This window comes from Tupaia chinensis, unplaced genomic scaffold (assembly GCF_000334495.1).
Source record: "Tupaia chinensis unplaced genomic scaffold, TupChi_1.0 Scaffold000564_1, whole genome shotgun sequence".
In the NCBI taxonomy this organism is placed as follows: Eukaryota; Metazoa; Chordata; class Mammalia; order Scandentia; family Tupaiidae; genus Tupaia; species Tupaia belangeri.
Genome location: NW_006160077.1, coordinates 396,950 through 423,615, shown reverse-complemented (window position 1 = coordinate 423,615; position 26,666 = coordinate 396,950). Strand labels below are relative to the sequence as shown.

The following is a 26,666-nucleotide window of genomic DNA, read 5'->3' as shown; positions in this document are numbered from 1 at the left end:
GGAAATATATCTGTTGAAAATGATGTGTACCATAATGTTTTTCATTTGCTTGACATACACATATTGACATACAATACATGTATACTTTGAAAAGCCATACTGTATGTGGTAAAAACAAACAGTGATTAAGTGTAAATAAATATAGACATAAAAATCACTAATTCAAAGATTATAAACCTGTAATACAGTTGCACAACTGTTTTAAAACCTTAAGTGCCTTTGCTGAATGGCTGAAATTCTATCAGCACTGTGGATTGTACTAGTATTTTCATGGTGATCAGATGTTCGTGATGACAAGTACAGATATCTTCAACAAATATAATATAATAAAACCAAAAGTATGGGACATCTTGAATATAGAAACCCAATGATGAGAAAAAAATAAAAATAAAAATAGATCTTTGCTTGTAAAGAATGTTTGGAACCTGGAGATATAAAAATCAGAGAAGTGAAGGCATTTGTGATGAGAGAAATCTAGCCAACTTAGAATAGAAATTAGAAAGAAAATGCTTTACTGGGCAAATAGAGGGAACATCAATGTGAAAATTCCAGTTATCCAGACTCCAAAGTCAGGGAAAACTTAGAAAAATAAGTCTTTTTAGCTAAGGTCTATATGAAAGCTAAGTTATAAACTTTTGGAGGTGTAAAAATGTGAGAACAGTCCCCCATGAAGATATGGGCTGGCCATATGGAGTGTGGTACAGGTCAAGGTGACTAGATCCCACATGGCCGACTGCAAAGTTGAAGTCCCAGACCCAGCAACCTGGTAAATATGCCAGGTGCATACATGTGTGCTCCTGAAATTTAGAGAGGGAAATGGAGAAGGAATTTCAACATGGCCATTTCACCTGGGTGGAGGGAGGCTTCTTTTATCTTTCTCTCTCTCTCTCACACTTAGAGCAAAAATAAATAAATTAAAAAACATTTTAAAACATAAGCATCACTTATTTATTTGTCACGTACGTACTGCAAAACTCACGAAGAGTTGTTTAATTCTTTTAGGCTTTTTCCCTTAAGTAATACAATTCAACTTTGAGCTTATTTGTCATGAAGAGGATACCTCCTTTAAGATGCCAGAGTCCCTCTGAAGAAATCCACTTTCCCATTTTCTGCAGTTAGAAACTCAGTGGATGGCATGCAAGTGGATTTTGTGTCCCCAACAAAACAAAGTCTGGCCCTCTAGGCATCCCAAATATGATTCATCAACAGGTCAAACTTCTTGTCTTCTTATTCAGAATAGGATCAGAAGGACTCACTTCATCTATTCTCTTGGGGGAGGGGTGGTAGTAAAATGTGGAAAATAGTAAAATTAAACTTTTTTTTTTAGCTTTATCAGGATCTTTTTTTAAATTTCCCATAGGATCATTTTTATATTTATAACACACAAAACATTTTCTTTTTCACAATATTTAGTACTTATTAAAATGTAAACAAATTCTTCTGCACAGTTTAGTAGAATAAGTGTAATCTTTCATTTTGGGTGACATTTCCATATGACTTTTTATTATGAGAATTATTAGCTCACACGTATCAGAAATTGAGGCTGAGATTACATAAATATCAATATCACAAATGGCAATTGTAGATTCCTTTAAATGGATCCTCATAGGCCTTTAGATGCCTATTCTTTGTCTGCAAACAAGGACAAAGGGCACCAATTTAGGTGGTCACTCTTCAACTTATTTTTCCATAGTTCCCTTCTTCTTGGCTATTTTCTATAACTTGAAAAGGGAAAGCGGGTATTCACAATACTCTGATTTATTAAGCATAATAAAATTATTCCTGTCGTTTTCGTCTGCCATGGTTCAAATACTCACCATAGCATTCAAAGCCCCTAATTCATCATCTTGATTTGTACGTCTCATCTCAGTGCTTCTGCATATCCCTGCTCCAGTCACACAAGATGCTTTCTACCCTCATATGTGAGTGAGCCTAGACCATCTCATTCTCTGAATTGTCTATTTCTCACAGTGCTGTAGCCTCCACTCTTCATTTCTATCTGTGGACATAGTGCCCAGTAAAATAGCATCTCCTCGGCAGGGTCCTTTCCCTATTCAAAAAAAAGAAATCTCCCTAACACCCTCCCAGAGTCCCACTGTTAAAATGTGCCCATGTATGTGTATTTATTGAACCATGTAATCCCTAAGTACATCTATGTTCTTATTTTTGCTCCAACGGCTTCTGTTAATTTCATTTTATAACATCTTGGAAGGCAAATTGACTGTTCTGTTTTGGGCACTTCAGGTTTAGCTGGGAGATGAAATTTAGCAGAGAAAAGTCAGAGAAGATATGGGGCCAGAACCTAAGGTTTCGTGCTCCAAGGCAATCTCTCTAACACTCCACCCTACAGTGCCATGCAAAGTATCAAACTTCGACCATTTTGGTGGAACCAGCATAAAGCTGGCAGCCATTAACAGCTGACCAAGGAAATCCTGACATGTCCATGAGAAATCCTATCACATGGATGCAGTCTTCAACATTGTACACATATATCTAAAAAATAGTAGTGAGGATGTGTTTAAAGGATAGTGAATAATGGAAGACATTGACTCAAAAGGGAAAAAAAATGCCAAGTACAGACAGAGAAAGAAGAATCAGGAGATGAGTGCAAGGGTGATAGATGGACCACGGTATGGGAAAGGAGTACTTTGTCCTAGAGCTTCAGTAGATTTCAGCTTCTCTCTTCTGTAGCTCATATTATCCCTTACCCCATCTCCATAAAAAAAAAAATGTAAAAAGCAGATTGTTAACAAAATGATGACCAGCATATCAACAGTATCAGGACAAACAATATCATCAGTGTCTGCATAATCAGTGTGCATTTCTAACCTTAAACATTGCCCAAAAGAAGTCTGCAAGTATGGGACACTGTATCTCTGCCCTCTTCACTCTATCCCTTTCTTCAGGTCAGAATTGTACCTGAAACCACATCAAGCAGAGGCCAGTGTAAGCTGGGAACTTCTGAAATATTGGAAAATTTTCATCGCAGGAAGAAACATGTCCTTGGAATTTTAGGTAGCTCAGGAGACAGAACTAGATGGTGGTAACTGCCCTATAAATGGTAGCAGATGAGAGGATAAAGGAAATGGTTCGGTAAGACTTGAAAACTTACCTCTTTTCTTGAATAAAAGGAATTATGTCCAAAAGAGAGTTTAGAATTTTCTCTCTTTTCAATTCCAATTTACTTTGGAGACGAACCACGTGCAATGCATCTACCGCCTGTAAAATTTGCCCTAGGTTTTGTCCAGTCTTGGTTTCTGTTACAGGAGCAGTGGAGAAAACAGATACTACAGAGAGAACCAACATTTTTATAAGATCTAAATTAGATTCTACTTAGGGCCTGAAACACTGGCAGAAAGGTCACTTTGCATTTAAAACTTTCCAGAATAGAAAGAAAATCTCTTTACTAGTCTGTGAAGAGCCATCTCTATTAACCCAAAACATTCTCTGATAGAACATGTGAATTAAGCATTTGTGTATTCTACATTAAATATTTATGGAGCTTTTATGAAAGTTCATAAATGCTTAACCTCCAGAGGAACAAAGATCACACCTTTTCTTACTCAACCCTGAAGGATTTGTTCAATGAGCTACTTAGTGCAGTTAATTTAGGACCATAGCAAATGATGGGGCTAATTAATCCCAGATGAAGATGTTAAGTGCATATTTTGTATTCAGAGCCCACTTCTCCTCATCCATCCTAAGGGATAACTGTCACTTCAGTTACCAAGTGTTCCACCCAAGTACACTCAATGTGCATTGAAGTATAGATTACAAAAAGTTGCCAAATAACTTTCTCCTTTAAACCAGATCTTTTTGAATAGCAGGCAAAGCTCTGAATTCAGGTGAAAATTCAGGTAGATAATGACGTAGCCCTATAATTTGTGTATCTGTGACTTGACAAGTTTCCTACTCCAAGACTCTGTTAAATGTAATAACAATAACAATGACAAGTTAGTAGTGAATACTGATAAAATACATTACAATATATACAATTACAGGGACCAGCTTTTGGCATAATGGGTATGTTGCTGGATTCCCATGTAGTCCACCACGATTGGACTCCTAGATCTGGTGGCTTAAACTCATGCCGGGCGCGTGTGCGTGCATGCCCAAGATCCCAAGAGGAGAATGGAGGAGAAGGGATTGCATCGTGGCCATCCCCCTCTGGGAGGTGATTTCTCGCTTTCTGTCTCTCTGTCTCTCTCTGTCTTTTTGGCAAACGTACACGCCCTACAGCAAAAACCTCAAAAAAAAAATTATATACACAGTTACAGTAAAAACTACCAATAACAATTTCTATAATTTCTAATACATTTTATAATCAGTAAAGTAGTAGAGAAAGTTTAAAGAGACAGAAAATGGAATGAAAAATGTTTTTACATCTTGTTATTGTTTTTAAATAAAGTTTATTTCTTTCATGAGAGAGAAATAGAAGGATAGGCAGTTGTCCTCAACAAGGGCCTCATACCAAAACTCACCTCTAGCCTCAGCCAGAATCATGTGAACATATACATAGTTAGCATGTACAGGAAGAAACTGGGACAGGAACCCAGGATCTTCCCAACTGACTTCAACATTGTGGAGTGCTGTGTTACCAGTGTGTCACCATGGATGGCCTTCATTGCTTTATTTTTTTCCATTGCATTCTTTTTTTTTTTTCAGTGACATCTTTAAATTAATTAATTAATTATTACATTTTCCCACAAAAATTTACATATCAAAAAATTTGTTTCTCATACTCCATAGTTCTTGACAGTTAATAAACAACTTTCATAATACTGAATTTTAAAGATAATGTTCAAAATATTTCTTATAATTATACGAAATTTTGCTTGTGTCTCTATAACAACAGAAACAGTATGGCTTTAAATATTTTTGAGAAAATATTTACATGTCAACTACTCAAATTGTTGAAAAGCAAATGCCTAGCATACTAGTCATACATAAAACTAAGTTCAGCCCTGTCTACCAAGAATTCTGTGATCTACCATCTGGAGACAAAGATCTGTCTCTTTTTCTTCCTTCAATGTCTTTCTCAAGATAGTCCTCTAGTGTGCTTTCTCTTTTGCAGTCTCTACTGATTACAATGCTGGGATGGAAAAGTCCAGGTTATTTTATGTTATAAATTTTTTATATATCTTCTCTAATCCTCTCTGCCATGCAGAGCAATTCATGGGGCCAGGTCATCTTTCTAAGAGCTTCAGTTGGCTTACTTGAGATTCACCTTAGTTCTATAGTTTTCTGATTGATCTTCAGAGATGACATACCAGTCAAAGCCCTGTCCAACAGTGACTATTTCCAATTTCTGATTCAATGCAACAAGCATTATTGAACTTATGCAAACAACCCTTCTGCCACAAAATAAGAATACTCCCAAATATTTCCAATTCAAGAGCAGTCAGGAAAGAAGAAAAATTTATATTTCCACTTAAAGAAACAAACAAGAAAAATATTTTAACAAATTGCCGAACCTATCAACAACTCAAAAGAAAGTAAAGTGTTTAAATTGGGAAAACAAAACATAGTAAAAAAAAAAATCAGTAATGGTTTATTCGAAAGCCATAAAATTCTATTTCACAAATTCAGACTTATGTTCAAACTCTCTTATGATAAATATGCAGTGTTGCCGTGGTCCTATCTTTTCATTTAAATCCTGGAAGTTAGCATTCAACATTGTTATTGATATTTCTTGTCCCTAGCATTAAATTGGTCATTTTCTTTTTTTTTTTCTTTTTCTTTTTGAAGAGGTTTTTGCTATAGGGCGCATGCGCTCACCAGACAAACAGAGAGAGACAGAGAGACAGAAAGCGAGAAATCACCCCCCAGAAGGGATGGCCACGCCACAATCCCTTCTCCTCCATTCTCCTCTCAGAATCTTGGGCACTCACGCACACGCGCCTGGAGTGCGTTTAAGCCACCGGGTCCAGGACTTGAACCACCGTCAACTATGTGGGAGTCCAGTGACATAGCCATTACGTTAACTGCTGGTCCCCAAACTGGTCATTTTCTTGGTTGCCTTCGCTATGTGTCTTTAGTTTTACTGGTTGAGCACTCCTTTCAGAACTTCTTGAAGAGTAGGTCTGCTACTGGCAAATTCTTTCAGGTCTTGTTGATCTGAGAATGTTTTTATTCTTTTTTTCTGTATGAAAGCTAATCTTACTGGGTATAATATTCTTGGTTGAAACTGTTTTTCACTTAACACTTTGAACATATGTTCCCATTCTTTTCTTGCTCCCATTGTTTCTGACGAGAGGTCTGATGTTATCCTGATGGGATAACCTTTATAAGTAACCTGACATTTCTGTCTTGCCAAATTTAGTATCTTGTCTTTGTCTGTAGATTTGACCAGTCTGGCTCTGATGTGCCTTGGAGAAGATCTTCTTGGGTTGATTCTATTAGGAATCCTTTGTATTTCTTGGGTCTGGATATTTGAAAGCCTCTTTAGATTTGGAAAGTTTTCTTCCAAGATTTCATGGAATAGATTATCAATGCCCTTATTAATTTCCTCACCTTCTGGGATACCAGTTATCCAGATGTTTGGGAGCTTAATGCTATATAGTATTTCTTGTATAGTATTCTCATTGCTTTAAATTATTTTCTCAGTTTTTTGGTTGCCTTTTCTAGATCAGAGGTTTTGCCTTCAACATCCAAGATTCGATTTTCTGCATGGACTAATCTGTTTTTAATGATTTCAAAGGAGGTTTTTATTTAATGAATGGCAGCCTTTATCTCTAATAGCTCCATTTGATTATTTTTTTTTTATGGTGTGTATTTCCTCTTTCAGATCATGAAAGAACTCCAACACCTCCTGGAACTCATTGTCTCTTTTCTCCTGCATCTTCTGGAATTCATTATCTCTCAGTTCTTGGATCTCATTTAGTTTTGTAACTATGAATATTCTGAAGTCTCTATCAGGCATTTCTATGAATTCTACTGTACTGTCTGTGGATGATGAGGGATTGTTCTTTTTCCCTTAGGGGAGAGATTATTTTTTGGTTTCTCATGTTTCTTGTGCCTCCATGGTTATTTCTGGTCATTCTGTGACAAAATCTCTCCTCCACAGTACTTAGCAATGTGGCATCAATAGTAATATTAGGAGTTCAGATTTATAAAAAGAAATTTCTTCATTAAAGCAGGAGGTTCAATAAATGTTGAGGATTTCAATTACTCTAAAAGTATTCAGATGCTTGGGTACTGTGCACCTAGATCTATCTAGACATTAAGTGTGTGGAGAGTGAAGCTTAGAGTAAGAAAGTAAAGTTAAAAAAAATAAGCAAAAAGGAAAAAAAAACTAGAAAAATACTACTAAAAAAGAGTGAAAAATTAGCATCATGTGGCATGCACACCTCAGCTTTAAAATGGCTTCTGAGATTAACAAGTGAAAGAAAAAGTCTAAGCTGATGAGTGGAGCTTTAAAAATTTGAATTAAAAAAAAACTTAAAAATTTAAAGAGAGAGAGAACATGAAACAGACAGAGAGACAGCCAGCCAGAGACAGAGAGAAGATAGAGGTTGTCCTACTCTGTCTGAATATTTTGGGAGTCTAGGTGATGGGTTTAGAGCATGGCTTCCCTGAACACACCAGGACACACCTCAGCTTTAAAATGGCTTCTTGTCTGAATGTTTTGAGAGTCTAAGAGATGGGTATTGAAATCAACTTCTACGGTATAATTTTCATGCAATAAAATGGAACATTTTCAAATGTACTTTTTTGAGTGACATATACATCCATGTAACTACCAACCCATTATAGGCAATAGCAATTTTATTTTAATTTAAAATATTGTATTATTTAAAGATCCATGTTAGGGTTTGTTTGTGAACTCCTCACTTTCATATTCTATTTCTTTGTTTTCTCTTTAATACTTGGTTTTGTCACATGGTTTCTTCTGAGAACCATGAGGAAAATTTTGCCCAGGCCTCACTCCTGGCTTCTGGTGACTTGCTGGCAGCCTGAACAACCATCTCTGTGTTTTCATCTCCCATGGCATTCTCCTTGTGTTCTTGTCTGACTTTGGATCTAAATATCACCTCTTTATGAGGATATTGTTATATTGGATAAGCGTTTACCCTAACAAACTTATCTTGACCATTTGCAAGGATCTTATTTCCAAATGCAGTACCCAGGGTTAGAATTTTAAAATCTTTGTGGAGGATACAGTGTAATCCATAGCACACTCTATAGAGCCTGTAGACAGAGGAAATGTCTAGAAGGAAAGAGTACTAGGTGACTGAAGAATTCCAATTGTCTCCAAAAGCTCTGTTGGTGTCTCTTCTCCTCCACTCTCCCCAGCAGTGATCATTCCTAGTGAAAAGCCCAAATTCTGGAACCAGCAGTTAGCGTAATGGCTATGTCACTGAACTTCCATGTAGCCGACTGCGGTTCAAGTCCCGAACCCAGTGATTTAGACTCATGCTGGGTGCGTTTGCGTGGGTGCCCAAGATCCCAAGAGGAGAATGGAGGAAAAGGGATTGTGATGTGGCCATCCTCCGTAGGGGGTGATTTCTCGCTTTATATCTCTCTGTCTCTGTCTTTCTGGTGAGTGTGCATGCCCTATAGCAAAAACCTCTCAAAAAAAAAACAAAAAAAAACACCAAATTCTTATCCACCTGTTCACACCCAAATTCCAAACTGAGTGATGTGCCACAGAAACAGTCACAGAAGTCAACTCACTTATTGAAGTTCTCCTTGCGGACTTATTCCTTACAGATTTGGTGACCTCTGCAAATCTCCATTACCTTGTACAGGTGCTTTTTTTCTCTGTTCCTGGCTTTTCTACTTGTTCATAACAAAAAAAATTTTGACCATAAGTTATTTGCACCCCATTTAGGAACAAAAGCCCATTTGTTTTCATTTTTATTATCATTCATTTACTAATGCAATAAGTAACTATTGAACACTTATAATGTATGAGGCACTATTCCAGGCACGGGGGAATTTACGAAACAAAAGATGAACTTCCTACCTCATACAAGTTACAGTATAGTATAGATTAAAAAATAAATAAATAAACAAAATAAGAAATTAAACTATATTGGGACCAGCAGTTGGTTTAATGGCTATGTCGCTAGACTCCCATGTAGTCGACCACGATTTGACTCCCGGATGCAGTGGCTTAAACTCACACTGTGTGTGTGCCCAAGATCCTGAGAGGAGAAAGGAGGAGAAGCGATTGCAGCATGGCCATCCCCCTTTGGGTTTATTTCTTGCTTTCTGTCTCTCTGTCTCTCTCTGTCTTTCTAGAGCGCTCATGTGCCCTGTAGCAAAAACCTCTCAAAAAAAAAAAAAAAAACAGTATTAAATGTTAGATGATGATAAGTGTTAAGGAGAAAAACTAAACAGAAATGGAGGAATGAGGATCTGCTACAAGAGGGTGAGGTTTGCAAAAAAAAAAAAAAACAGTATTACATGTTAGATGATGATAAGTGTTAAGGAGAAAAACTAAACAGAAATGGAGGAATGAGGATCTGCTACAAGAGGGTGAGGTTTGCAGTTCTGTGAGGTAGTCAGAAAATCCATTACTAGAAAGACACATTTAATGATCAACCAAAAAAAGGAAGGTCAGCCATGCAGATATCTGAATGAGGATAAGTAAGACACAGAGAAGAGCTGTGCAGAGGTTCTCAGGAAGGAGAATGGGTTCATGGAAATGTTAGCATGAATAGTGATTTATATGTCCCAGTGGCTCAAAGGATTTTGGAGTCTTAATAGAAGGAAGCTGGAAATGATGGGGATATGGCTGAAAACTAATAGGTATCAGACTGAGATTTTATTGGGTTCTCAGAAAAGTAATGACACATATTTTTCAGAGAAAAACACGTCATGACTTTCCTGAAAATCTAATAGATTTTCTAATAGAGCTGTGGGAGAGAAAAGAGAAAAGTAGAAACAGAAGGAGGTGAGGGGGCAGAGAACCAGAAAATCCAAAATATAATGGGAATATTCACATAGAAATTGTAGGCTACTCTGTTTATCATCGACTTAGATCCAGAAGATTTAACAGAAGTGGATTTGAGGAGTGTAGGAGATTTAAATCACAAACTGAAAACATTCTTTTTTTCTTTTTTTTTTTTGGAGAGGTTTTTTGCTGCAGGGTGCATGCGCTCGCCAGACAGACAGAGAGAGACAGAGAGACAGAAAGCGAGAAATCACCCCCCAGGGGGGATGGCCACGCCACAATCCCTTCTCCTCCATTCTCCTCTTGGGCACACACACACACACGCCCGGCGTGAGTTTAAGCCACTGGGTCCGGGACGCGAACCGCAGTCGACTATGTGGGAGTCCAGCGACATAGCCATTACGTTAACTGCTGGTCCCTGAAAACATTCTTTTAAAGATAACTGTTCCTGGTACCAGCCAATGGCATAATAGCTACATCAGTGGACTCCCATGTAGTTGAATGCAAGCCCTAGACCTGGTGACTTAAAACTCACCCCAGGCACGTGTGCATACATACCCAAAAATCTCGAAAGTAGAATGGAGGAGAAAGAATTGCAGTGTTGTCATTCCCTTTGAGGATTGATTTCTTACTTTCTGTCTCTCTGTCTCTCCAGTGAGTGCACGTGCCCTTTAGCAAAACTCTCCCCCCTCTACCCCTGTCTCCAAAAATGCTAGTTGTCTCCAACTGGATAAAAATTCACATAATCTCTTCAAATCCTGGGAACTCACGGAACTTTTGTACTTGTTATAGGACTTATTGTTTTGTTTACTTACTTCTTACATAAGTGAGAAAGAGATAGAAAGATAAGAACCCAACAGGATTCTGACACAGCTGTCTACCCCGAGCCCCAGACAGCTGAAGACAACTGGTACATGCATGTCTGGCATATTCAGGAAGGTCTCCACATGGGAATCTGGAACCTTCTTATGGGGAATAGCCTCACAAGCATCACATTTTACCAGTGCCTAATTTTCCATTATAAATATGGGTTTAGGCACCAGCAGATGGTATAATGGCTATCTTGCTCTATTCCCACGTAGTTGACCTCAGTTTGAGTCCTGGATCAGGCAGTTTAAAACTCACTTCCAACATTCTGAGACTAAAATGGAGAAGGTAGTGTGGTGTAGCCATTTCCCTAGGGGGTAATTTCTCACTTTCTGTCTCTCTGTCTCTCTCTTGTGAGCACATGCACCCTATAGCAAAAATTTCTCTCTCCAAAAAAAAAAAAATGGTTACCATTGAAAATGAGAATTCATAACATTAAAGTTTAATTTCACAGAAATAGATGTAAAGAATTAAAATTTCAGAAACAGTCTGCATCTTAAGATTTCAGAATTACATATTCTTGTTACACTACAAGGGAGTAACTCTGGATTGTCTTCCTATTTGCAGAGAAGCAATCAGTTCTAAGTGTCCAGACGTAAATAATCTCTTATCAACTGACCCATTTTGTCTAAATAAGAAGGGCGAAGATCATAAGCCAGACATGAGTTTAGTAATTTCTTCCTGTTTTTTTTTTTGGAAAATGCAACCAGATAACAGGGCCTAAACACTCACAATATTAATTATCTATAATTGTGTAAGAAATTACTAGAGATGTAGCAGTTTAAAACAGGCCACAATAATTTTTTCATAGTTTCTTCAGCCAGATGTCTGGGTATGTCTTCTCTGGGCCCTTCAGGGGTCTCACACAGGACACATCAAAGTGTGGTCAGAACTGTGATCTCATTCAACTGAGGAGGATCTACTCCCAATCTCAGGTGTTTGTTGGTGGAGTCCATTTCCTTTCTGGCTGTTGGACTGAGTCCTCACTGAATGTTGTCAAGAGGCTGTTCTCAGTTCTCCGCTACAAGAGCATCTCCAAAGACCAGCTCACAACCTGGAAACTTGCTCCATCGAAGCTAGTACGACAGAATCTGTGAGTAAGATAAAAGTAAAGTCAATTCCATTAAAAAGCTTTCTGGGTGAGAAAAGAATCTTTAACAGAGATGATCTTGGCAGAGGGCAAGGATTACTTTGCCATAGATAGTACTAATCTGCTGGTCCTGGGAAACTCTACACCCAGAGCATCATTCGCAGACTTAAGGCATGTGGTTCACTACTGTATATATTTTTTTTCCCTAAATTATGCACCAGATTTCTTCATTTTGAGTGATACATAGAACTTTTTTAAAGAAAAAAGTATTACGATCACCAGTGTTAAATGATTTATAATATAATTTTAACAATATGTATGTAAGCATAAAAAGAATTATAAATGACTTATAGTTGAAACTCTTATACAAATATAAAATAAAACAAATTGACAAGCACAACTACAATGACATTAACATTTAAATTAACAGAAGTAACATAGGGTCAGACTCACAGCCTCGTAGTGAAGGTAGCCAAATTCTGTATGACTAGTGACAGTGTGAATCCCAGTCCCAGGAGCTTGAAAAACATGCCAGGCACGTGTTTATGCATGCCCCAAATCCAGACAGAATGGGGAAATGAAGGAGAAGGGATTATTGCAGACCACTCCCCATTAAGCGGTGCTTTCTTCTTCTCTCTCTCTCCATCTTCCCCTCTCTCTGTGTGTCTGTCTCTCCTCAACTATAGTCTGCACCCTTTGGCAATTAGATTTTAAAAACCACAGCAACAAAGTAAGGTAGTATTAATTTACCATCAATAAATTAATAATATTTTGCTATAGTAAACTCTGCCCACTTCTAAGCACAAATCTGGAAAAAGATGATATCTCAGGGATGATAGGAGAGCTTGCAAGAAAATATATCAGATTCTGGTTAATTGTTTTCTACTAGATTAGGTATCAACAGTGATATGACCATTTTTTTTAAAACTTCAATGTTTTAGCATACTCAAAAGAAAAGTGATTTTGGCTGGGAAAGTTTGTAAGAGAGCATATGAACTGCAGGAGCAATCAGCTTGTAGTTTTCAAAATGCCCAGTAGATGGAAGCAGCATATAGTGTAATGGTTACGTTGTTGGAGTCCCATAGAGTAGACCATGTTTCAAGTCCCAGAACCAAGTGGCTTAAAACTCTCATTTCAGTGGACATCTTCACTCTTTGCACGAATTGTTATGCCACTATATTTTTATTATGTCAGTTGTGACAATTTTTATAAGTATGGTATAATCCACAAGATACTGATTTTTATAACTCTAATAATTTCATAAAATGTTTGTCAATTCACCAACCAAAAGATTCAGGCAGTAGCTCTTGGCTTAAGTTACTGCATATAAGAGGACTTCAAAAGTTCTTGAAAAAAATGGAACTAAGATACAAGTTTGTTTTGATACAAAGAAGTCTTGAAATCCATGCATGGTGTTTTTCAAAATTTACATAGTTCATGAAGTTTTTTTCTTTTTTGAGAGGTTTTTGCTATAGGGTGCATGCGCTTGCCAGACAGACAGAGAGAGACAGAGAGACAGAAAGTGAGAAATCACCCACTAGGGGCGATGGCCACGCAGCAATCCCTTCTCCTCCATTCTTCTCTCAGGATCTGGGGCACACACACACACATTCCTGGCGTGAATTTAAGCCACCAGGCGGGTCCAGGACTTGAACCGCGGTCGACTATGTGAGAGTCCAGCGACATAGCCATTACACTAACTGCTGGTCCCATAGTCCATGAATTTTTTGAAGTCTCCTTATACACAGTAGTGATGCCTTATTCATGAGGCATACATTTGAAGACCCTCAGCTGATGCCTGAAACCAAAGATGGTGCTTAATCCTGTAAATATTACATTTTTTCTATACACATCTAACCAAAATAAAGTTCATTTTACAACTATAAACATAGTAATTATAATAATTTATTATTGCAATAAAAGTTATATGAATATAATCTTTCTCAAATTATCATGTATACTGTATTTTAATGATGTTTAGTTAAACCTATGGAAAGTACAACTGCAGATAAAAGGGAACTAATACACGCACATACACATAAACACACATACACATATACACACCTCAACTTAAATGGGATTATGTCAACATTAATCATTAATCAAAATATTGTAAGAAGAAAATGTATTCAATGCTGGTAACTAAAAAGTCTTCAACTAAACCATGGTTGAATTATAATTTTTTTAACCTCAGAATGGTGCAAAAGTTATACATATCCATCCAGTAGAAACCATAAACCCATAATAAATCTTAAGGAGTACTTCAACTTAGAATAGGGATACATTCCAATAAACTCAGTTAAAGTCAAATCATAGTAAATTAAGGAACCATGTGTGTGTATGTGTGTGTGTGTGTGTGTGTGTGTGTGTGTGTGTATCATAAATAAAATGATCAAAATGATGAGAAAAAGACAATGAAGTACATAGAAAAAGCTATGGTCCAATATACTGAATATATGCTTTATAACCAGAATTGTCCTTATTTGGGTGAAACAAATTCTTTCTTTGCACACATTCAGAAAAAGAATAAAAGGCTATTTAGATACTTTTGCTACAAATAAAAGCTAAGGTTTAAACAGCTGAATTTATTCTTCTTTGGGAATCTAAGTTTCTTGAAGTGATTTTGAATCAGAAAAAACAGGATTCAGATGCAGTAATGCAAGAACTGATTTTCATACAAAGTGGATGTCCAATATCAGGGACAAACCCTTTAACTTGGGGGGGGAGGTGGAGACAAAGAAAAACACAAAGCAGAATAGTGTACAAAGTAAAGTTATAGAAGCAACAGGATCTTGATCACAAGCTCTAAACAAGCAGAGCATCAATGTGGAAAGCAGATGTGAGGAGCAGGCTCACGGCTCACAAATGTCCATTTATTTGATGTTCTTTCACTTGTGTGGTGACATTGCCTTAAGGTCAGACAGGTCTGTCTATTTCACCAGAGATCCTACTGAGAAAATTACATTGTCCACATCAGGATAAGAACATTTGTTCTCTATCAATCCAATTTTATTTAAACTCTTCAAAAATTTGCACTGTTGAAAAGTTCTACTCCTTGTAACTTTGAGTCAGTTTGTTGAACCATAATTTTCTCATGGCACTTTTGACTTCTGCATTCCTCAAAGTGTAAATCAGAGGGTTGATCAAGAGTATTCCAATAGTATAAAACACAGCCATCATTTTGTCCACTGGAAATGTGGTTGGAGGGCGAGTGCATGTGAATATACACGGAACAAAGGTTGAGATGACAACAGTAATGTGGGAGGTGCAGGTAGAGAGAGCTCTCCTTCCTTCTGTGCTCTGGTTACTCAGATAATTTAAGATAAAAATGTAGGAGATAAGAACTATGAAACTCATCATGCATATGACCCCACTATTAAACACCATGAGTAAATTAATGACATAAGTGTCCGTGCAGGCAAGTTTTAATAAAGGCTGAATGTTACAGAATTAGTGATTTATAACATTGGAACCACAGAAGGGTAATTTCAAAGGCAAGCATATCTGTTATGAAGAACGGATACAAGATCCCACCCAAGCTAAAATCATCAACACACCACAGGTACATGGGCTCATGATGGTTGTGTTTCTCAGGGGTTTACAAATGGCCACAGAGCAATCAAAAGACTTGAGAATGAACACAAAGATCTACATGCACCCAAAGAAATGAGTTGCAAAGATCTGGGTCATGCACTCATTGTAGGAGATAACTTTCTTCTCAGATAACAGCATCTGAAATCAGTCTGAGAGCAGTGGTTGTGGAGAAGCAAGCATCATCAAAGGATAGTAAAAAAGAAAGAAGCACATAGCTGTACCTGATGGTTATGACAATGAGTACTTTTATATTTTTTTGAGAGAGGTTTTTTTTTGCTATGGGTGCATGACAGAGAGAGACAGAGAGACAGAAAGAAATCACCCCCAAGGGGGGATGGCCATGCTGCAATCCCTTCTCCTCCATTCTTCTCTAGGGATCTTGGGTACAAATGCACATGCGCTCTGTGTGAGTTTAAACCACCAGGTCTGGGACTTGAACCAAGGTTGACTACATGGAAGTCCAGCAACATAGTCATTACGCTATTAAGCTATGTCACTGGACTCCTATGTAGTCGACCGTGGTTCGGTTCTGGACCCGGTGGCTTAAAACTCAGGCCGTGCGCGTGTGCGTGCGTGCCCAAGATCCCAAGAGGAGAATGGAGGAGAAGGGATTGCAGCGTGGCCATCCCCCCATCTCGCTTTCTGTCTCTCTGCCTCTGTCTGTTTGGGCACGTGCCCTATGGCAGAAACCTCTCCAAAAAAAAAAAGTAAAAAGTACTCTTAAAAACTTAAATTCCAATCTTACTCTCCAGAGGTAACATGAAGATCTGGAATTAGGATGTTGACAAGTTTTATGCATTAGTTCAAATGAGCACTGCCTCCTAACTATGCTATTGAATTCAGTCACTATGCATTGACACTTCTAGATGCTCTTTCCTCCTTGATGTGAGGAATCATCACAATAGCAGTAGGAAGAATATACTATTTTCCTTTCTCAATTTTAAATTTTTACATTTACATGTTGGAATTTTAATCAGTACAAATTAGACTTACTACCAAAAGTCTTTCTATTTTTTCTCCAAAAAGTAAACATGGGGACCAGCAGTTAGCGTAATGGCTATGTCACTGGATTCCCATGTAGTCGACCGCGGTTCACGTCCCGAATCTGGTGGCTTAAAACTCACGCCAGGTGAGTGTGCATGTGCGTGTGCGTGTGCGTGCGTGCCCAAGATCCCAATAGGAGACTGGAGGAGAAGGGATTGCGACGTGGCCATATCCCCTGGGGGGTGATTTCTCGCTTTCTGTCTCTCTGTTTCTGTCTGTCTGGTGAGTGCATGCTCCCTATAGCAAAAACCTCTCTAAAAAAAAAAAAAAGTAAACATCTACTTCTGTCTCCAATGCATGTGTGTCATTATGTACCTTATTAAATATGTATTAAATTTAATAAGGTAATCATATATATTATATAGTCATTATATATATAATATAATGCATATGAAGTCATAGAATCAGAATTACATATATATGTATAAAATCAGAATTATATATAACAGTTAATAAATAATATAATCCAATATATAATATACATCATATATATGATTACCTTATTAAATTATATTATAATGTATATAATATACGTGTGTACCATATATTATAGTGTGTATATATATTTTTTTCTGGTATATATATGTATATATAATTCTGGCTCTATGATGTTATAATTAAAGAGGTATTCATTTTCGTTATTTCATTTTTTTTTTTTGAGAGATTTTCACTGTAGGGCACGTGTGCTCGCCAGACAGACAGAGAGAGACATAGAGACAGAAAGCGAGAAATCACTCCCCAGGGGGGATGGTCACGCTGCAATCCCTCCTCCTCCATTCTCCTCTTGGGATCTTGGGCACGCACGCACACGCGCCCGGCGTGAGTTTTAAGCCACCGGTTCCGGGACACGAACCGCAGTCGACTACGTGGGAGTCCAGCGACATAGCCATTACGCTAACTGCTGGTTCCCAATTTTCGTTATTTCATTTGACAAGAACATTTTCTTTCATGATAAGTATGGCTATTTGTCTCTTTTTTTATGTACAAAGTTATACCTGTGATAAAAGAGTTCTACCATATATAGTTGAGCTAGAACTAGAATGAGATACTATGATACTAGATAACATATCTCTCCAGCATTTGTCCTATATGTTAAATAAAACATCAAATTATAATCATGCCTGTAAATTGCTGCTTAGAGAAAAGAAATCCTGAGTCATAAAAAAAAGGTTAATTGCTTAACTGGATCTCAAAAAAAAGTTCTGTAAACTGTATGGTAAGTCAAATATAAAGCAAAAATCCAGATAACCCAAGAAATAATAGTGACAGGGCAAAAGGGAAGAGATTAGATGTAGTCAGAGAAGAAGAGTGGAGACTGATACTGAACAGACACCAACAGAGTTATGGGATAAGATACAGAAAAATACAGAGAGGGGAGGTGAGTGAAGAATGTTAAAGAGGATAGCTTGAGCTAAGATTCCGTCACAGTTTAACACTTTTTCTCCTTAGCCCACTGCACTATCACTTTGTCCCAAACCAAAGTGAGGGAGAAGTTATGGATAATGGGCAAGGGTTGCCAAGGGTCTTGAAAACACAGGTGTGTATGGATGGTGAAGCCCTATCATATACCTGTCCAGAAACATCACCAATGACCTTAGGCTTTCAAACAAAAGAATCCCCAAGACAAAAACTTCTTCTAGGCTGGTCTTGATGCCATTGTTGAACCCTATCTGTGAAGAGAAAGGCTTTTGTGAGGTAGTTCAGTTTGTGCTGAAGGAACAACATAGGAAGCCTGGGCCACCATTACCCTTCATAGGTGAGCTGTGAGCTACATCTTCCGTACAAGTTATTCAGTGTAGGTTCATCAAATTAGTCTTAACTAAGATATGTGAAAGAAAGCATTTGAGACACAGAAATAACTTACCACTTTTTATATAAGCAAAGAGATGATTTCCAATAAAGTATATTCTTTTTTCAATTTTAATTCACTTAGAAGGTAAATTATATAAAGCCCAGGTGAAACTTGTAAACTATACTTCAAGATTTATCATTCCTTTCTATCACAAGATATTAAGGGATGAAAGGAGTTCATTGAAAAAGGAGACTGCATGTGGACATACTTCACATGGTTCCTCCCCAGAACACGGGGTTTGACCAGACAACAAAAACAGAGGCTATGCTGAAGTGAAAAAAAAAAAAAAAGAATGTAAAAAACAGGGAAACTTTCTTATTTTGGTTCTAGAAAGCTTTATGGAAGAAACTATTCCTGCACTCAGAGTGAAACCGTTCTGAAGTCAGTTCTATTTTTCTATTTCCAGTTTCTTTATTGGAAAAAGTTAGTTAAAAGCTGTTCTTTTCACTGTGTTTATTTTAGGTAAATTCCACAAAGGTTTGCAAATGCCTAAAGCAGGCTTTCAGCCTCAGGTGCTGTAAGGAGATTATTTCTCTCAAAATAGTCCCAAAGAATGTTCAATGAACTACTTAGTTCAGACATTCAGAGGCAAAAGCAAACCTTAGGACCAATTAATTCAAATTTATCTTCCTCTGAATTGTAGGATTCTTCATATGATTTGCTTAAGCATGTCTCTTCTAGTTGCTGAAAGTCTCTGAAGACAGTGAAAGACTCAAAGAGGTCAAGTGTGTGTGGTTGACATGAACCCTGGTCCCTCTACTTACCTGCAATATGAATTTAAGCAACTATCTCAGACTCTAATTTTCAATTTCCTCTTCTGCAAAAGGTTACCACTGCTAATAATAATTTACTTATCCCATTTATGTTTTTAAATCAGTGTAGTGAGGAGAGAGAGAGAAAAGGTAAAGAAATTATTGAATAATAGCCTAAGGTATTTTCTTCTACTCTTAGGGAAAGAAGTTAGATCTTTACTTTTTAATGTGGTTGCAGTTATTAAAAACATGACAGATTATATTATAAAATCACTTTTCTACCTAACAGACCATGTTACTATCCAGCACAGCTGCTATATATGTCATTGCCAATGAGGATAAAGTGAGAGGTGCCAGGAAAGCATAGGAAAAGAGAACTGAGGGACAGAAATTGAGACAAGAAAATGCTATATTAGGTTATAGCATTCTTTGCACTTTTCCAAATATAACAGCCAGCAAATCCAGATAGCTCAGAAAAAAACATTATACATATAACCACACTCCAATACCAGGTCTTTTAGTTACAAATGGACTGAAAAAAATCTTGAGGAAAGATTTTGATGTGTCACAAGTTTTTGAGCCTCAGTATACTCATCAATTAAATAGGATTATGAATATTTACCATTAAAAAAATGAAAGGAACTTAGACACACAGAGAAGTGCAAAGGAAATATGTTTTGTTTGATTAATTATCCTTAAACATGAGAAATGGAGGCCCAGAGAAGTGTAATAACTCACTCAAAGTCACAGAGTGAATTAGTAACAGAACTAACACTTTTTCTACAGTATTACACTATCTCTTTCTGCAAAAGGTGCATCTTAAAAAGTATTTATCTAAGATCATTTGACTTCTTTACTCCTTATTTTAATTTTTTAAGTTTAACATTTCATATTTGCTCAGAAATAACCACCAATTGGTTCTGTGTTTTTTACTTCCTTATTTCTGAAACTAAATCAAAGAATGAAGCAAAAGTGTGAGGATGGTGTAAAGTATTGCCAAGATTTTGTCAGTGGAGAAAGCAGATGGAGGTCACACATGTAAAAATACACACAGGACAAAACACAAAACCACAACGGGTGGAGAGAGATCCATAGTTGGAGAAAGCTTTCCACCACCCTTCAAAACTAAGCGTCCTCAGTGAGAGAAGAGTGACACCAGAAGAGATAAGCAACAAAGGAGAAGATTATGATGCAGATAAAGCCACTGTTAGTGACCACCAAAATGCCAACAATATGAGTGTTCATGCAGGCAAGCTTCAGTAATGAGTATAAGTCACACAAAAAATGATCTATGAAATTGGGGCTATAGAAAGACAACTTGTAAGTAAAGAGAATTTGTATCAAGGAATGCAAGAAGCCCCTTGGTCAACACTAACCCCATCTGTGGAGAATGCCACAGAGTCTCCAGTTCATGATAGATGAGTAGTGTAAGGGCTCGCAAATGGCCAGGTAATGGTCATAGGCCATGGCTGTGAGGACGATCACCTCCACCCCAGCAAAGAAGTGTTCAGTGAAAAGAGGACAATCACTTCCACCCAAGCAAAGAGGTGTTTAGTGAAAAGCTGTATCATGCAACCTTGAAAAGACATTGCTTTCCTGTCATAAATAGAGTCTGTGACCATCTTTAGGATGATAACAAAAGAGAAGTTCTCATCTAGGAAAGCAAAGAGGAAGTACATGGGGGAGCCCAGGAGGTCAGGGTTGCAGAGGACAGTGACTACAAATAGCATGTTGCCTCTGTTGCAATGTTCACAAACAAAAATATAACAAATACTATTTTCTTAGCATTTGAAGCCTGTGAGAGTCGTAGAAGGACAAAGTCAACCTCCAAGCTTTGTATAATTTTAAGATATATAACATTTGATTCTAAAATATCTAACCACAAGCACAACTGACTGTGATTTTGTTTCTTTGATTAATTACAAGAAATAGTTGAGAATTTTGGTAAAGTAGTAGCCTCTATATTAAACACATTACTAGTTGAGATATTCTTTGTTTCCAAAAGGACATTTGGCAACACGCACACTGGAGTTATTTTAACTCCTGAAGTGCTAAAATGTATTTATCCTCCCCCATTTATCTTTTATTATTACTATTTACATTTAATCACTATATATGTTTACATTATACAACATGATTTCTCCCAGCATGAGTACAGTGCACATCAGTCAAGACAGAGACATTATCATATACATTATCTTCAGCAAATAACTTATTTTATGTCAATTAAGCATACTGCAATTTTCCCCTGTTTCTCTCCCTCCCCCTATTACCCAACCCCATATAACCCCTACCCTTACGATCTATAGTATCTGTAGTTATTTTCCTTGTTATTATAGCTTCCAATCTTTCAGTTTCTGCTTTAGAGTGTAGAAATTCAGTATCTTACCATTTATTTGCAAATTTTTAAAACACTTTAAGTCTTTTTTAGAATTATGTTTATCCAACAATATTTATTAAGCATTACTAAGCAAGTGGGAGTGTTCTGATCACTGGGTTTCCAACACAAATGAAGATACCTCAACCCTGCCTGGACAGAGATTGCAACCCTTTAGGGAAACAGAAGATAAAAGTAAAAAATATATATATTTTAAAGTATATTTTGTGATTATAAGCATTAAAGATATAGCCAGGAGGTAGAATTGAAAAATAAATAAAGGGAATAAATAGAAAGTCAGGAAAATCTTAAGAGGAAGAAATCCATCTGAAAATGAAAGAAATGACAGGAAACCAGCCAAGCGAAGCCTCTGGGAAAAGTCAGTCCAGTCGAGAGAAGAGGAGAGGAAAGTTCTGAACTGGGAAATGCGGAGTTTATTCAAAATACAGTTTAAAACTCAAAGTGTGCCTAAATCCTTGGAAGAAATGGGTGGAGTACAAAATGTAATGATGTGGTGTACTGGACACACCGAGGTAATCTCAGAACAGAGGACACTATAGTACTTTGAAATATTTTGTTTTTCTAGGATGCCTCTGACTTATTCATCCCAAATGGATTGAAATTAATAGGAAGGTTAAGACCTCAGTGCCCTTATAGTAAGAAGAATTCATTTGTGTTTTGTTTTGTTTTTTATTTAATTCCTTTTTTTTTTAAGAGTTTTTTGCCTTAGGACACGTGTGCTCACCACAGAGAGAAAACGAATCACACAGACATAGAGAGAGAAGGTGAGAAATCACCACCCTGAGGGGATGGTCACACTGCAATCCCTTCTTCTCCATTCTCCTCCAGGGATCTTGGGCATGCACACACATGCACTCGATGTGATTTTCAAGGTATTGGGTCCAGGATTGGAACCACAGTCAGTCATGTGAGAGTCTAGCAGTGTAGCTGCTACTCCATCTGCTGGTCCCAAGATTAGTTCTTCACATGAAATCTAGTTGCCACACAGGGTCCCTTGTCTTATCCACAGTTTCCTCATCGCAGTTTTCACTTCTGCATTCCTCAGCGTGTAGATCAAGGGATTTAACATGGGTTCAACAACTGTAAAGGACACAGCCATCACTTTGTCTATGGGGTAAGTGACCACAGGCCTCATGTACAGGAAAATACATGGCACAAAGAACAAGACGACCACTGTGAGGTGGGAACCACATGTGGAGAGGGCTTTGCGCCGCCCTTCGGAGCTGTATGATTTCAGGGAACAAAGAATGATCACGTAGGAGGCAATGAGGATAAGAAAGATGGCCACACACATCACTCCACTGTTGAGGATGACTAAGAGACCCAGGGTGTGGGTGTCCATGCAGGCAAGTTTCAACAATGGAAACAAATCACACATAAAATGATCAATGACATTGGGGCCACAGAAAGGTATTTGGTACATGAAGAGAAGCTGTATTGTCGCATGCAGGGATCCCCCCACCCAAGCCCCTCCCACCATCAGGCAGCACACCCGAGGGCTCATGATGGCTGTGTAGTGCAGGGGCTTACAGATGGCCACGTAGCGGTCAAAGGCCATCACGATGAGCAGGATGATGCCCACGCCACCAAAGAAATGCTCTGCAAAGAGCTGGGTCATGCAGCCTTCCAGGGAGATGGTTGTGCTCTCAGAGAGGGAGTCGACAATCACCTTGGGGGCAATGACAGAAGAGTAGGTAACATCCATGAGGGACAAGGATGTGAGGAAAAAATACATGGGTGACTTCAGACTCTGACTTGCAGTCATAGTTATCACAATGAGCAGGTTTCCAAACACTGTGGCCATGTACATGATGAGAATCAAAGCAGAGAGTATTTTCCTCAGTTCTGGATTCTTTGTAATGCCCAAAAGGATGAATTCAGTCACATTGTTTGTATGCTCCATTTACCATGGGCTGATGAAAGCACTTTGCTCTGAGATAAGAAATATGAAAAAGGAATACCCTTATTAATAATCAATGAGTGTGTAGATATTTTTTGTATATATTCAGTTTCATACCTGCTTAGCCTGCATTTTTGTCCAATTGTTGCTATGATACCAGCTACTAACAATAAAAGTCTGACAATGTCTTACACAGTGACACCTTCTCTCACTGCAACAACCAGCAGGATCAAGACACTGTCAGACTTTTATTGACTAGTTTTTGTTTGCTTTCTTTCCCATTACTTGCTGATTGAGACACATAGGAGACCCCGCTTCATTGTTCTGGTGCATGATCATACCTGGGAATGTGGAGGAATGAATGCCCTTAGGGAAACTAGGGAAACATTTGACCATTAGTAGATAGGAGCCACTGGATAAATGATAAGCCTCTTAGCACAACCTCACATTAACTTTCTTCTGCTTCTGTTTCACTTCTCCCTGTGGCTTTATTCTGTTTTCCAAAATAAACTACCTGCATTGCAGGACCCTGTCTTAGCTTCTGTTTAGTTAAAACTGCAAGCTAGGATACTGATCTTCAATTATCATTACACACACTTGAGAGTTTGGAACATGGCCTACACCTTTACACTTACTTATTCCACGTATTTAATTGAGTACCTAGAATGTGCTAGTTGAAGAGCCTATAAAATAGGTAAGCCATATTCTGAGGACTTCCCACATATTATGAACCTTACTCCTTTCATCTGTCTTTCTTCTAATATTGGATGATATTGATGAAAATGTTGATGGTATATTGCCATTATTCACTGAGTATCTCTGTTATCTCAGCCAAAAAATATTGCAAGACATTGTCCTTGTTAAAAGTAATAAAGCTTAGAGAAATTTAAAAAAAAATGACATCAAGTTCTCACAACCAGTATATACTGTAACCAAATTCAGATACAGCTTATTTGGTTTCAAAATGAATACCATTAACAACTATATTGTTTCTCTTATGACAATACTAAGCATTCAATATGAATGAGATCTTGTCCTTTGTAATATAATTTCATTTTAATAACAATCTAAGGAAATCGATTTATGCTCCCTATGCTACTTTATTTCCAAAATTCTACAGTAAAATTCAACGATAGTGCATGGCAATAAAGAGCATATTCTTTCTGAAATTATTTTTAAATTTTTGCCATAAGGCATGTATACTTGCCAAAGGGAGAAAGAGAGAGAAAGTGAAAAAAAACCTACTTGGGTGATGGCCACGCTGTAATCCCTCCTCTTCCATTCTCCTCTCAGAATTTTGGGCACACACTCAACTGTGATTTTTCAAGCGGATGGAACCAGGGCTCAAACTGTGCTCCATCATGTATGAGTCCAGTGTCTTAACCATCATGCTATCTGCTGGCCCCTAAAGAGAATATTATAATTAGATTGTTAAAAGAAAAACTTCAAGGACCAACAGGTGACATAGTAGTTAAGTCACTGGACTCTCATTTGGCAGATTGTGGTTCGAATTCCAGATCTGGCTGCTTGAAGATCATACTGGTCACATGTCTGTGCATGCCCAAAATTCCAGAAGGAGAATGGAAGAGAAATTATTGCAGTATGGCCATCTTTGAGGGCAGGAGTGTGAGGTGTGATTTCTTAATTTTTCTCTCACTGTCTCTCTCCAGGGAGTACACAAGCCCTATGCCAAAAAAACAAGAAACCAACAAACGAATAAACAAAACAAAACTTCAGACAGCTTCATTTTGCAGAGTTCAATTGACTAAAGTGTTTTGAATGAGAAATCCAGGTAGCCTCATGGTCAAGCTATACTTATGTTCCACAAGAGAAAGTGACCTATGCATAAACAGGAAAGTGACATACAAAAACAAAAGTGAGGGAATGAGGTAGAGAAATAATTGATTACAGCTCTAAGCTAAGCTACATGAACAGTCTAAAGGGTGGGTTTCTGTTGTGGTTTGCTTATGGAAACTAAGAAGTATAGAGACTTTCTTAGGCCAATGTACTTTAACAATGCATACATTGAATATATTTATGTCAACCCTGAAACTAGACGTAATACCTCTAAGGGACCAGCAGATGGCATAATGATTATATCATAGGACTCCCATATAGTTGACTGCAGTTCAAGTCCCAGACCTGACAACTTCAAAATCATACTGGGCGCATGTGCATGTGTGTACAAGATCCCAACAGGAGAATGAAAGAAAAGGGATTGTGGAATCACCATCCTTCTAGTTGGGCATGATTTCTTGCTTTCTGTCTCTATGTCTCTCTGATAAGTGTGTGTACCTCATAGCAAAAATCTAAGTTATTTTAAAAAAAAGAAATACTAACCATTAAATAAGTTTTCGAGTTGTCTAATCATTTTCCAGATATGCTAATAATTAAAGAATATGAAAAGTTAAGTCTTTCTCTACTCCAAGAAGACTCACATCTCCAACTTAGCTGACACCAGCCCTACTCATGAGCCCAAATCAGTGCAAATTATTCTGTGAATAATACAAATACTAAATTTTAACAGGATAATGTAAATCTATTGTCACTCAACCTTCCTAGCACAATTCCTCACTTCATTTTTTTCTTCTAAATGGGTACTGCCAGAATCAGAAAATTCTAAAGATAACCAGAATATCAATTAAAAAGTTTATCTATTTTGACTTTAAACTGACAATTCAGTGAGGTACAAAACTTAACTTTTAAAGGTCTGTTTTGTAGCTGGGAATTCAGTGATGTCATGTGACATCCTTACAGTGAAGACTGGGTGTATATATTAGTAAATTTGACTTTTGGGTTCAGCCATCTAAATTACTGCTTTACAGGCACTAATAAGTAAAACACAACTGTTAAGTTTATTTTGAGAAATGTGACAAGTTTCTGGGTTTTTTCCTAATGTTAGACTTATTAAGGAAGTCACTAAGTACTTCTGTGTTGTAATAAAATTAAATGCTGTATAAGGAAACTAACCTATTTGAAAACTCAGCTGTATTAGAAGGGAGTTTTTAATTTTTATTTCTGTATCACACATAAGTTGCTCTAAGGTAGTACTTTGATAGTCTGTCTATTGATTATTTGGACTAAATCAGAGTGAAGCAATGCCAACATTAGCTATAAGATAGCATTTCTAAGACATTTAGAATATTGGTCAGTTGGTGGTTTTTCAATAGGTAGATACTTCGCATGTTTTGAAACTTATGTGAATATGGGAAAATTACTTAATACACGTTTATGACATGCACTGTATATTTTGACCTATTGAATAATT

General features: G+C 37.4%; 1 protein-coding gene and 1 pseudogene across 1 annotated transcript; both read right to left on the bottom strand.

Annotated features, from left to right (window-relative positions):
- Window positions 1-14,906: 14,906 nt before the first annotated feature.
- LOC102491224 (olfactory receptor 4C11-like) lies at window positions 14,907-20,830 on the bottom strand (annotated as a pseudogene).
- A 1,641-nt stretch (window positions 20,831-22,471) lies between these two features.
- Window positions 22,472-23,401, bottom strand: LOC102490813 (olfactory receptor 4C6). Its single transcript, XM_006157905.1, has one exon. The coding sequence runs from the start codon at window positions 23,399-23,401 to the stop codon at window positions 22,472-22,474; it is 930 nt and encodes a 309-aa protein (XP_006157967.1).
- Between the last annotated feature and the right edge of the window lie 3,265 nt (window positions 23,402-26,666).